Here is a 13,500-nt window from a genome sequence, read left to right on the forward strand (position 1 = left end):
TCCAATTGCTGAAGCTTCAGGGATGTGCAGCCAACAAGTCGGCAGGAACTGTGTGATGCTATTATGTCCATATAAACCATAATCTCAGAGGAATGTGTCCATCTCCTTGTTAAGTAAATGCCAACTGGGTCTAACCCAGTTCTAGACAGATGTACCTAATAAAGTGGCTGGTGAGTGTAAGCTATATCCACACAAAATGGCATTTTCATACAATGGGCTCTATGACCGCTAGGGTTTTAAAAAAATGATTAACGTCCGGTGAAAGATTAACGTGACTATTTTCAGTTGCATATGGTTCCTTTTACAGCAATATGCTGTACTATAATTCAAATACATTCAGTTAATAGACTTAAGCATTCATTTAGTTATTCAAACATATAATGAATGACAATAAAATTGTCACGTTTTAAAAACATTTAAAGAAAGTCTGTGTGCATATATGCCCCATTCTAAAAATAAATAAATAAAATTAAAATGTAAAAGTTAGGTAAAGATACTATTATCTTGTTATGAATATTGAATATTATGCATTATGGATATCTAAAAATATATTTTACATTGAAATGATATGGTAAATAATCAAACAATAATCAACCAACAATTAATATCTTATCATAAAAACATGTTTAAAAATACTATGGTGGGGTGAATTACATTCTGACTCTGTAAAGTTTCCATCGGTTCTGGACAAAGGTTAAAGCTAGAGAAAAATCAAGAGGTTATACTAGTTATATAAAGTATGTGAGTTGTATTGTTAGCACTTCTCTAAGTTGTTACTTCAAAATGGATGTATTATTTATTCTGAATTCCCAGTTCTGATACATTTCATTACAGTCTGTTAGATTAATAAACGCAAGATATAGCAAAAAAAGCAAGAGGAGGATGTTTTTCACCCTCAGTGAACACAGCTTTCTGGGGCTTTAACTTTGGCGTCACGGGGTTTGTAAACGTCATCATTCTGCGTCCGGACAAGGGAAGCATCCAGGGACGCATGTGAGATCACTGTCCTACGCATTTGTCACATTAAAAACATGTATTAAACGGGAATCGCATATTCACCTCCGCGTGTATCCACGATGCAGTCGGTAAAGATGGGACGAATTGTCTCTCTCGTGTCCAAACTCTCGCGGGCGGCACTCGGCTCAAGTAGCTCGGGACAGCTCGCGTCCGTCAGCACGGGTTTACGAGCAATGACAACCGCTAACGTGAACTCCCAGCCGGTGGTGATCCGCATCCCGAGACGCGTGCAGGAGCGCATAGAGAGCCTCAAACAGATGCAGGGCAAGAAGTTTGACAAGCTGCCAACCGTCAAGCCTGGGAGATTATTGATCAAGAGCAAGAACCCGCAACTAAACCAGTCTGTGGGCTATACTCTTGGGAAATTTGAACAACCTGTTCTGACATCAAAGGGTTGGAAGAGTAACAGAGCGTTAGGGGATTACTTTTCCATAAACAGCATCCAGAGTGCTCCGCCGTTCGTGCCCAAGCATAAGGATGAGGGTGATGACGGAGCTTCCGCGTCCAAAAAGACGTTTCACTGCTTCAACCTATGTCCAGAGCTGGTGGAAACTTTACAGAGACAGAATATAATTCACCCCACCACAGTGCAGTTGCAAACCATTCCTAAAATACTAAAAGGACGGAATATTCTCTGTGCAGCTGAGACGGGGAGCGGGAAAACTCTGACCTACCTCCTTCCCATCATCCACCGGCTCCAGGAGGATCTGCTCGCAGGCTCTGAGAGAAGCATTCGTGCTGTGGTCATCGTCCCGTCAAGGGAACTAGCAGAACAAGTGAATTCAGTAGCATGCTCAATCAGTGAACGCTTTGGGCTGGTGGTTAAAGTTGTAGGAGGTGGGAGAGGTGTGGGAACCATCAAAGCAGCGTTCGCTCGTGGTCAGCCAGATATTTTGGTGTCCACCCCAGGAGCCCTGCTGAAGGCCCTCTGGAAGCGCTTCATCAGCTTGAGTGAACTAAACTTCCTGGTCATCGATGAAGCCGACACCATGTTTGACGACAGTTTCGCAGGTATGCTTGAGAAGATACTTTCACACACTCAGGTGGCGTCCAGGCTGTCTGAAACAATCGGGCTTGCTCGTAAAGCTCAGCTGGTTGTTGTGGGGGCCACATTTCCAGGTGGCGTTGGGGATGTCCTGAGTAAAGTGACCGACCTGGCTAGCATCTCCACTGTTAAAAGCAGGATGCTCCATCACCTCATGCCACACATAAAGCAGACATTTCTAAGGGTCAAAGGCGCAGATAAGATTCTAGAGCTTCATCAGGCTTTAAAAAGGGCCGAGCAGGAACAGAAAGGGGTTTTGGTGTTTTGCAACTCTGCTTCCACTGTGAACTGGCTGGGCTACTCGCTGGAGGAGATGGGTGTTGGTCATAAGAGGCTCCAGGGGGAGATGCCGGCTGCTATGAGAGAGGGAGTTTTCAGAGACTTTCAGCGAGGAAAAACGAATGTGCTAGTTTGCACCGATATAGCTTCCCGAGGTTTGGACACACAGCGGGTTGGACTTATTGTCAATTATGACTTTCCAGAGAGCCAGACCGATTATATCCACCGGGCAGGACGTGTGGGGAGAGCAGGGGGCTCAGAGGGAGGGGAAGTGCTGAGTTTCGTCACTCAGCCGTGGGATGTGGAGCTTGTGCAGAAAATAGAGACGGCAGCCAGGAGGAGGACTTCCTTACCAGGCATGGAGACTGACATTCAAAAACCCAGCCAAACAACAGATGCTAAAGAAGTTTAATCAGACAATGCCATAAAGAATATTTAAATCTTCAAATCATCTCTATATAACATGAAAATGTCTATTTTTTATTTGTTGTATGGAAGCTTTAAAATAAACAATGTTTTGTCCTAAAACTTCAGTTTACGTTACGTCTTGAAAGATTAGTTACCCCACAAATGATGTCTGTATGATTTAATTATTTTTTAAATCATTAAAGTGCACTCTTACAGTGTGGACAAAAAATTATTAAAAACATTTCAAAATAATTGACTCACCCTTAACATGTTCAAAAACTGAGTTTCTTTCTGTTAATGCAAAATAAGATATTATGATATGAAGAATTCTGCTTGTTGGGACCCATTAACTGACATTAAATAGTTTAGTTTTTTTAGTAGGGAAGTTGATGAGAACAAGCATTCTTCAAAATATCTTATTTGGTGTTCAACAGAAGAAAGAAACTCATAGAGATTTAAAACCAGACAAGGGTGAATATTTTTGGGTGAACTATTCCATATTAGCTGTCTTAAAGGATTAGGTCACCCAAGCTACATCCAAACATTCATGCTCACAGAGTATGGTAAAGTCCATCACAAATGTGGGATATATACAGGGTACGAATTACAGGGGAGTTTGGGGGGATTAATCCCCCTAATTAATAACTAATCCCCCCTGAAGGACGTCAAAACAAGATTAATTGGGGGATCTGGCCTTTAATAGTGAGAAATAGCTGTCTCTGGTCTGTATCTTAAATATTACTCTATATTAAATATAAATGGATTAAATATATATATATATATATATATATATATATATATATATATATATATATATATATATATATATATATATATATATATATATATATGTGTGTGTGTGTGTGTGTGTGTGTGTGTGTGTGTGTGTGTGTGTGTGTGTGTGTGTGTGTGTGTCTATATATATATATTTATATATTTATATTATATATATATATATATATATATATATATATATATATATATATTTATATATTTTTATATATATATTATATATATATATATATATATATATATATATATATATATATATATATATATATATATATATATATATATACACACACACACACATTCACAAATGTATATATATATACACAATACACAAATGCAGTTTATGTCTAACCAGCAGTGTAATAGCAGCAAGTGCAGGATACAGGTATAAGTTATAGAGTGCAGTTATAGAAAAATATGTTTACAATATATTTACAAATGGATGTACTATGAACATTATATACAGGTTGTATTAGCTATGAACAGAGATTTACAATAGATGAATATATGTACAGGTTGCTATTAATATTCAGAAGTGTGCAGAAACATATGATCATAATTAAAAATGTACTTGTACAGTGGGTATGTACAATTCAAAATGAATTTAATTAATCAGTGCAATGAATATGTGTGATTCTTAAATGTGCAATAAATAGTGCAGATTATGGGGGTATAAGTGATGAGGAGAGTGTGGGGGTGTATAAAAGGAAAATAATAAAACATTTAAATAGCTAGTCGAAAGATACTGTAGGTTGAAATACACTAAATATTCCTAAAAACACTTAAAAATTAGATACGTTTTATTAATAAATTAAATGTAATTTAAATTAATATTGAAGCATGTATTACACAAACTAACATTACCGAAAAAGTTCATATATATATTCGGAACATGCATTCATGTTTATGGGCCAAAGATGACAAATCAAATTCAAGTTAGTTTATTTTTAACACACATTTTTACTTTTGTATAAAAGATATCTTGAAAATGAAGGTAAAGTTAAACAGAAATTGCATTCAATTTGAAATGATTACTCTCTCTGACAGTAGTTTGAAGAATATTTGCAAAGTGCAAATATTTAAGATTATATAAAGCTCTGAAAGAATCATTTAGAGGTTAGAACGGCCTCATCCATGTTTTTGAATCTTTAGGTTTTTAGCCTTTTGATATTGCAGTGTAGATTGTTTTAAAACTTTCATTACATTTTCTTTGATATTTATTTTAGACCTACACTGCTGTAAAGCACATTGCTCAGCTGGTGTCTGTGTTAAATGTGGACTATAAATAAAGTAAATTTAACCTAAATTCATAGATAAAAATAAAATACATATTTTTTTTAAATCTAAACTTTAGTATGCAATTTTGAAATATATTAAAAGTTTTTATGCTTAAACTTTATGTGTACAGTTATTATTTTTTATGTGACCTTCAGTGTCATTTACACACACTGGATTTCTTCACTCACTGAAAATAGTACGGAATCTGGTTACTTTTTGCCTGAATACTCTGAAAAACAGTAAGGATGTAGTCAATTTCATTTGCAGATGTCATTCCTGGATGGCTGCTTCTGAGAAGCACAAGAAATATTCTAAAGATTTAATTTATTAATTCATGTTTTATTGCTTTATATTCAACTAAAATCAATTGGTGTCTAGGCATGGGCCGGTATTAGATTGTGATGTATGATAACCTTGGACAAATATATCACGTTTTCACAGTATTGTGATTACTGCTGTAAAATAGATTCTTTTTAAATGTCTTGGAAAACAAATCAAACAAAAAATGTTTTATTATTTGAAAGATTTAGAATATTTTGTAGCAGTAAACATGTCGGGCTAAATAATGAAAATGAATCATTGACTTCTGCTGTCTTCATTAGTGTCAGACAGATTTCTTTACAATTTAAAACGGCATCTTTGAATATCTTCTTGAGATACTGTTGTCCTAAAAAAAATTGGATTTTTTTTTTAAAATAAAAAAACCTTACACATACCTTAGGAATGGTGTGGCAGAAAATGTTGATTTTTTCAAACCACTCTACACCTTTAAAACGATTATAATCCCATGCCTATTGGTCTCAGGGTTATTTAAGATTCTGTTGAATTTCATTGTATGCACAAGAACAATTTTTTGGTGTCCAGAAAGATGTTTGATATACAAATAATTAAATGAATAAGTGCATTGTTGTATATAAGACTAAAGCACTAAATATTTAAGAACATTTAGACCTAAAGCTTTCTGTTTACGTTTTGTGTCAGACAGCTTAAACACTAATATAGCAGACTGAATGTTGTTTTTACGATTGAAAATGTTTGCCATCAGCCTCCCATCGTTATGTGTGGGCTTTTTTTTAAAATATTGGACACCTGACAATAACTCTAATAACAAACAACGTCATTTAAAGAAGGCGCTAAAACAAAAAATCACATTTAAATGCAAAGTTGTGCGCTTTGCTGTTGTATTGCTGATGCGATGCTGGTTTATTTGTTTTGTTATTTCAAGGCTGCTAATGGCTATCGTTTGCTTAATGGGAATGAATGTGATAGAAAGGTCTGAAAGTGAGGTTGCACGCTTCACTACCAACTGTTTATTATCACGGCACAACAGGAGGGTTGCCATGAGATAAATTTGAACTTTTGCAGCAGTGTTATTGAGAAGAGGGGCTTTCATAACATTGATTAGAGAAGACATAAACAAGGAGCAGTGAGCAGAGCTGATGGGCTCATTTCAAAGAAAAAACAACCTGGTCAAGCAGAACTACTCCCTAATGAATTAAATATACACTTGAGTGTTTTCTTCAACTCCTTTATTATTCTTTTTCTAATGCGTGAAGGACAGACAAGCCATCGCACCATGCCTTTGAGCTGCATTTAGACAGTCTCATAATGATATCGACTTATTAATGTACAACAAGGTTTGTGTTTGAAATGCGTTGTATGCTTCTGGGTTAAAAGTTCAATATACATACATCAATGGTGTTTACATTTGTAGTTCAGTTTTCATGCTTTGTCATGTTCAAATTTCCGCCTTTGCTGCTGGTCTTTTTGAAGTCCAAAAAAGGCACTTTTAAGAATAAATTGTGTAAAGGAATTTACCAGTAACTCAGTCTCTAAAAATATATAAATACTGCTTTAATTAATGCTTGCAGCATTTCCTATAATGTTTTTTTTTCTACTGGATATAACTTATATTTGTAAAACATATTTGGCTCTCTGCAGGTTTAGAATTTGATTGTGAATGCACTCAACACAATAACTCATTGGATGAACTCAATTTAATTGACGGCAGGATTTCCATTTAAATAAATTTGTTTAGCGCTAACTACAAAACTATTTACACAATTAAATGCAACTGAGTTAGTCCAACATGATTTTATCGAATAAAAGTTTAAATACATTTGTATTTTTATTTAACTTAAAATTGAATGTCTGATATACGTACAGTTGAAGAGTCCCCCTTGGATTTTTTATTTTGATTTTTTGAATATTTCCCAAATGATGTTTAACAGAGCAAGGAAATTTTCACAGTATGTCTGATTATATTTTTTCTTCTAGAAAAAGTCTAATTTGCTTTATTTTGGCTAGAATAAAAGCAGTTTTAAATTTTTAAGACACTATTTTAAAGTCACAATTATTAGCCCCTTTAGGCTATAATGTTCTTCGATAGTCTACAGAACAAACCATTGTTATACAATAACTTGCCTAATTAACCGAGTTAAGCCTTTAAATGTCACTTTAAGCTGTGTAGAAGTGTCTTCAAAAATATCAAGTAAAATATTATGTACTGTCTTTATAGTAAAGATAAAATAATTCAGTTATTAAAACTTTTATGTTTAGAAATGTGTTGAAAAAATCTTCTCTCGAGCTAATAATTCTGACTTCAACTGTCTATTATTTGTCATACATTTAAAAGTTTCTTAGTTTTAATTGAAGTTATCCTAAACTAAGTAAAAGAGCCATTTTAAGCGTATTTCATGAATTACATGTTGATTGAAACTGATCTCAGAACTAATTTTAGGACAGTTATTGCTCACAGAACAAAGCAATAAATTGCATTTTTGCTAATTAAGCTGCTAACACCCAAAGCATGGGAGCTTCTGCAAGGTGGTAATCTCAAAACTCAAAGCATTACATGAAAAATCAAAATCTTCAAACTAAAGTGACTTTAAACACCTGATTGCATTTTGCTCTCTTAATTCAATCCCACGCAAAGAATTCTGGGAACTACAAATCCCTTAATCTGGTAGTTGGACCAATACAATTCCTTCATGTTGTCCAAACACAAAACGCTTAAGTTAACTTAATGTTTTTCAAATTTAAGTGGACTGAACATAAAACAAATAAATCGGCTAAAAAAAGACAAGAATTGTGTTGTTTCAGCTCATTTTAAATGGGTAGTTTGAACAAGCCGTAGTAATCATTTTTTGAGTGTGGCTTAAGTGGGTTGACAAAATTTGGGATCAGGTTGGATGTTTTGAACATCCATTTTATGTCAAACAATTAACAAAAACCCAATTGTGTGTACCTTTCCATTTTTAGTCTTTAGGCGGTTTTTGTGGGAGGGTTTTGGTCAGTTTGGGCTGGAAACATTCAAGTGTATCTGGCACCACTGAACACCATTTTCTCATTGTAATGTTGTGGTGTGTGTTTGTCTCAGGTTCTACTCAGATAGCTTCTTCTTATACCAAAGACATGTTGTATAAGTGAATTGAATAAACAAAATTATCTGTATAGTGTAGGAGTGTGTGTGTTTGTGAACGAGAGAGTTAACATGAATTAAGACAACTTTAATGTTTAAGTTCACTAAACTTGAACTATGTCCATTTTTGAATTAAAATGTCCTTATCCACATCATTCTTAATTACAACAACTTATTATTTAGTTTCAAGGCAGCACAAACACTTACCTTTTTAAGTGCACTGTTGTCCAATGACCTGCCTAATTAACCAATCTTGCCTAGTTAATTTAACTAACCATGACCATAGTCATCACAGCAAAGACTAATAAATTACTTATTAGAAAATATTTATTGGCCATTATGGTGGCACAGTGGGTAGCACAATCGCCTCACAGTAAGAAGGTTGATGGTTCAAGCCTCAGCTGGGTCAGTTGGCATTTCTGTGTAGAGTTTGCATGTTCCCCCCATGTTGGTGTTGGTTTCCTCCAGGTGCTCCGGTTTCCCCCACAGTCCACAGACATGCGCTATACGTCAATTTAATAAGCTAAATTGGTCATGGTGAAAGAGTGTGTATAGGTGTTTTCCAGTGTTGGGTTGCTGCTGGAAGAGCATCTGCAGCGTAAAACATATGCTGGATAAGTTGGCGGTTCATTCCGCTGTGGCGACCTCAGATTAATAAAGGGACTAAGCCGTAAAGAAAATGAATGAAATTATTTATTAAAACTATTGTTTAAAAAGGGCTGAGAAATTTTCTCTCCATTCTCACCTGCGAAATATTTAAAAAAGATTAAAATATCTGGTTGTTTAAATTCACGACAGGGCTGATCATTTTGGCTTCAACTGTTCAAGATAATTAAACTAGTATTGAAGTGTAAATGCTATTAAGAAAAGCGAGACCCATCTTTTCTGTGCTCTCATTCAATTCCAATGAATGTGTACATGCCATCTGAACCTTAGTTATATCACACAAGTGGGCAGAGACCCCTGAAAAGAAGGGGATTGTTCTGTTTTCAAACCAACTCGGTCGTGTGGTTTGACTGAAATATTAATGCAGCAAAGACCAACCAAAGAGGGACATGATGTTACAAGGTGCAAGCGTGAAATTAACAGAAAGCTCAGGCAAATAGTTTTTCTTCTCACATGAGCAATGTTGCTCGTTACAGTTTAATAAAGGCATCAGAAATGTGTCTCCTCACAGCAGATCTTTATTTGTGTGTGAAGAAGGAATCCCTGGAGTTGTTTTTCCACACATATACACAGCCATGTCACCCTGCAGCCCAAGACCGGTTACTCATTGAAGCTAAGCAGGGCTGAGCCTGGTCAGTACCTGGATGGGAGACCACTAGGGAACACTAGGTTGCTGTTGGAAGTGGTGTTAGTGAGGCCAGCAGGGGGCGCTCAACCTGTGGTCTGTGTGAGTCCTAATGCCCCAGTAAAAGTGAAGGGGACACTACACTGTCAGTGGGCGCCGTCTTTCGGATGAGACGTTAAACCGAGGTCCTGACTCTCTGTGGTCATTAAAAATCCCATGGCACTTCTCGTGAAAGAGCAGGGGTGTAACCCCGGTGTCCTGACCAAAGTCCCTCTATCGGCCCTATCGATCATGACCTCCCAATCATCCCCTTCCACCGAATTGGCTCTATCACTGTCCCTCCACTCCACCAATAGCTGGTGTGTGGTGAGCGCACTGGCGCCGTTGTCCTGTGGCTGCCGTCGCATCATCCAAGTGGATGCTGCACACTGGTGGTGGTGTTTGGCCATACAATCACTCATGATTGTAAAGCGCTTTGGGTGTATGGCCATACACAATAAATGCGCTATATAAATACACATTACATTACATAACACATATTTATACTCTTCTTGAGTTTTTAGCTGATAAAATACTAGTCAAATGTACACACAGTTCAGCCAAACACTCAACCATTTTGTATTATTTGCTTGTTGAGCTGAAACAACACAATTCTTAAAATTTGATTGGGAGAATAAATTTTTTTATGTTCAATCCACATAAACTTGTTAAAAGTGTTAAGTTAACTTAATCTATTTGTGTTGGAATGACATGATATGAATAATTTAAATGCTAATCCAACCAGGAACCAGATTTTTTTTTTTTTTTGTCTGAACCAAACTAACCAATTACCCAACTACAAAGAAACATTTCCTTCCCTAGAAAAGCAGAAAAGGTCATATTATAGTGGGCTTTTAGGCTCTGTGTGGATCTCCATCTGCCTTTTTCACAATACAGATAATTAGATCACCCTAACTACCTCCTATAAATATCAAGCCAAGCCAAATCACATCGGTCCCATGACAATATTCCAGCATTCCTCCTACACCCCAATTCCTCACTCATAATCAATCCTTATCCCATTATAGGGATGTGGGGGAGTTCTCCGGGTTCAGGCTATTAACCTTATTCTGCAATGTAGAAGTGCACTCTTCTGTGATTGATTCATGACTTCTGATTCATTTGCCAATGAGGAAAATGACATAACAAATGGCAGAAAACGTTTAAAGTACTTGCTCTACAAACATGTATATTTATACATAGAAATACAAAAGAATCAATGCATCAATCAGTATAACAAGTTGTTTTTTAACAGTTAAAAATCAATAGATTTCAATAAGACTGGATGTCTCAAGCTGCATCCGCTCTTACAGAAAAAAATAAGGTCAATATTTTCCAAGCTCCCAGACCTCTCTGTGGACAGCAAGCCAAATTTGTTTACTAATTGCTTAAACAGATTATATGTGAGGGAGAGCTCGTGAAATGTATGAAGAACCAATATAGCTTTAGCTGTTAAACCCCTCCAGTTGTTACAAACACACAGTTTCCTTCCTCTGTTGAACTCAAAAATATTTTAATAATGTTGTAATAATGTTTTATCGTATTTCTTCCTACTTTGGATGCTGATGGGTAGCACTTTTCATCCGAATTCATAAAAAAAATATATTCCTGTCAGTATTTGAAACAACATAAGTGTCAGTAAATATTGAGTGGATTTTGTGTTTTTGGGTGAACTGCGCCTTTAATGAACTGAATTGTTTTATGGACAGGAAATAATATGTTCTTCAACGCCAAATAATATAGCTACAAATGGACCGGTAATTAATAAAAAGCTGATACAAAATAATTATACAGATTTGTTTGTAAATTCAGGTTGCTAGCAATGATAAGATACTTAATAGCTTTTGTCAGGCATGGTCTCAGACTGGACAAAAGTTACAAAACAGAATTACTATTAATCGATAGCCAATGTGTGACGCAGCACTTGAATTTTGATTTTGCATAAAAATTAATTATGATTTGGAGGGGAAAAAACAACATGGGAAATTGATGCCTAGTGAGATTGACAGCGTCTGACACGTTAACTTTTTTATAAATGACTTGTCTGAGCCTAATGTAGCATCACCACCCGGTTCTGGATGTTTTCCCAGATTTTCACCTGCTCTCATTGTTTTCAGTCAAAACATATTTTTTGATGGCATTCTGCCAGACCTTTAGTGCTGACTCAGTGTAAAATCCAGCAGTGCTTATACATTAGTTCAAATTTACAGTGCCCTCCATTAATATTGGCACCCTTGGTGAATATGATAAAAGAGGACTGGCAAAATGTTCTTTTTTGTTTAACCTTTTCATCTTTTTGAAAGAAAGAAAAAAAAAAACAGAAGACACTTGAGTTTACGTATGGATATGAGTACAAGCTTCTTTTCTTGAAATTCTTTTAAAGTATTTGTAGTCATGTATGGTGATGTTAGATTGTACTTTTGAAGACTTTCTGACCTCAGGTCTCAGCTCACTCCTGCTATTCTCAAGCTGTAATTCATTCACCATTTTAAGGCCACTTGAATATTTCTCCTAAAAGTGCATAGTCAGACACATGTCCTCTTTCAGACTGATTAACACTTCAAATTTACAGACATTTCTTTAGTATTTCCCTGATAGTGGACACTTTCATTGTTTTTACTCTTTTCTTGAAATCACTTCCCATTCTGTCAAGCTCATTTACCCTTTGCTGCAAACCACAGCTCTGTTATTTAATTTGAGTCATTGTGATGAATGACTGAGTGAGTTTGGACTGTGTGTTACCACTTTTATAAAGCACAGTGAAACAGGAACTCGGTCCTGGAGGGCCGGTGTCCAGCATAGTTTAGCTCCAACTTCCTTTAACACACCTACATGCACTCAAAAAAATGATATGTTGGCTTTAATTAACTTTTTTATGTCAACAGGTTCCACGTAACCGAGTTAAGTTACCTTAAAGAAAGAATATTCATTTAAGTAAACTTAATTTAGTAACATAAAGGCAATGTAATGTTGTTTAGTTCAATCAACGTAACATTTATAATTTAGCTTTAATTTATTTACACTGTTAAAAAAATCTGTTAAATTTATGGAAAAATACCGGCAGTTAATTTTCTGTAAAAATACAGAAGTTTTATAGGACTGTTTAAATTTACAGAATATAACCGTATTCCATCATCTGATTCTATGCTCATTTTACAAAAACCTAGTTTAGCTCACAAAAACATAAAGTCATTCAATGCACTAATGTGTTCATGTGTGTACAATTAGCAAACAGATTTTCAGACTTAGAAAAAGCTTTATTAGCTGGTTCAGGTGTGTTAAATTGGGGTTGGAACTAAAATATGCAGGACACTGGCCCTCCAGGACCGAGTTTGGACACCCCTGACCTAGATGTACTTTACCGAAACATGTAAAATATGAATGGGAAGTTACTTGAATACAGGTGCTAATAACTGCGGCAGACTTTTAACACGTTAACGCTTTATTATAAGGGGTCTTCATAAGACTGTCATGAAACATTTATAATCATAACATGTCTTGAAAGTGAATGAGATTTTATGCATGCTCATGACAAATGTCATTAAGTAACATTTACTCAATTATGACATTTAAATGCAAAGATGACTGTTTGTTATGACAACTTGGCAGAAATGAATACATTACAACCAGTTTTTGTCTTACCAAGACAGCATAGCTTGTCATAAATCTGTCATAAATATAATTGTCATGAAGCCATTATAAATATGTTATGGATTTTATAACAGCTTCATTATTATTATTATTTTTTTTACCCCAAACCACAATGGTACAAGCTAAATTTGTCATTAAAATGTCATTAAATATTAATGACGCTCTTCAAAATTAATTTGACAGAGTAATGACAAATTCAATGAGACATTTTAATGACAAATTCAGTTTGTTCAACCAAATGTTCAAACTATTGTGTCAAATAATGCCTCGTGAGGACAA

The 13,500-nt window shown here is 35.5% G+C and overlaps 1 protein-coding gene across 1 annotated transcript; it reads left to right on the top strand.

Moving 5' to 3' along the window:
• The first annotated feature begins 970 nt into the window (after positions 1-970).
• On the top strand, positions 971-2,869 carry ddx28 (DEAD (Asp-Glu-Ala-Asp) box polypeptide 28). The gene is given in 1 exon segment (NM_001077332.1): positions 971-2,869. A coding segment is annotated over 1 exon segment (1,677 nt). The 5' UTR covers positions 971-1,076; the 3' UTR covers positions 2,754-2,869.
• Positions 2,870-13,500: the final 10,631 nt, after the last annotated feature.

Source organism: Danio rerio, chromosome 7 (assembly GCF_052040795.2).
Source record: "Danio rerio strain M-AB ecotype USA chromosome 7, GRCz13ab, whole genome shotgun sequence".
NCBI classification, from domain to species: domain Eukaryota; kingdom Metazoa; phylum Chordata; class Actinopteri; order Cypriniformes; family Danionidae; genus Danio; species Danio rerio.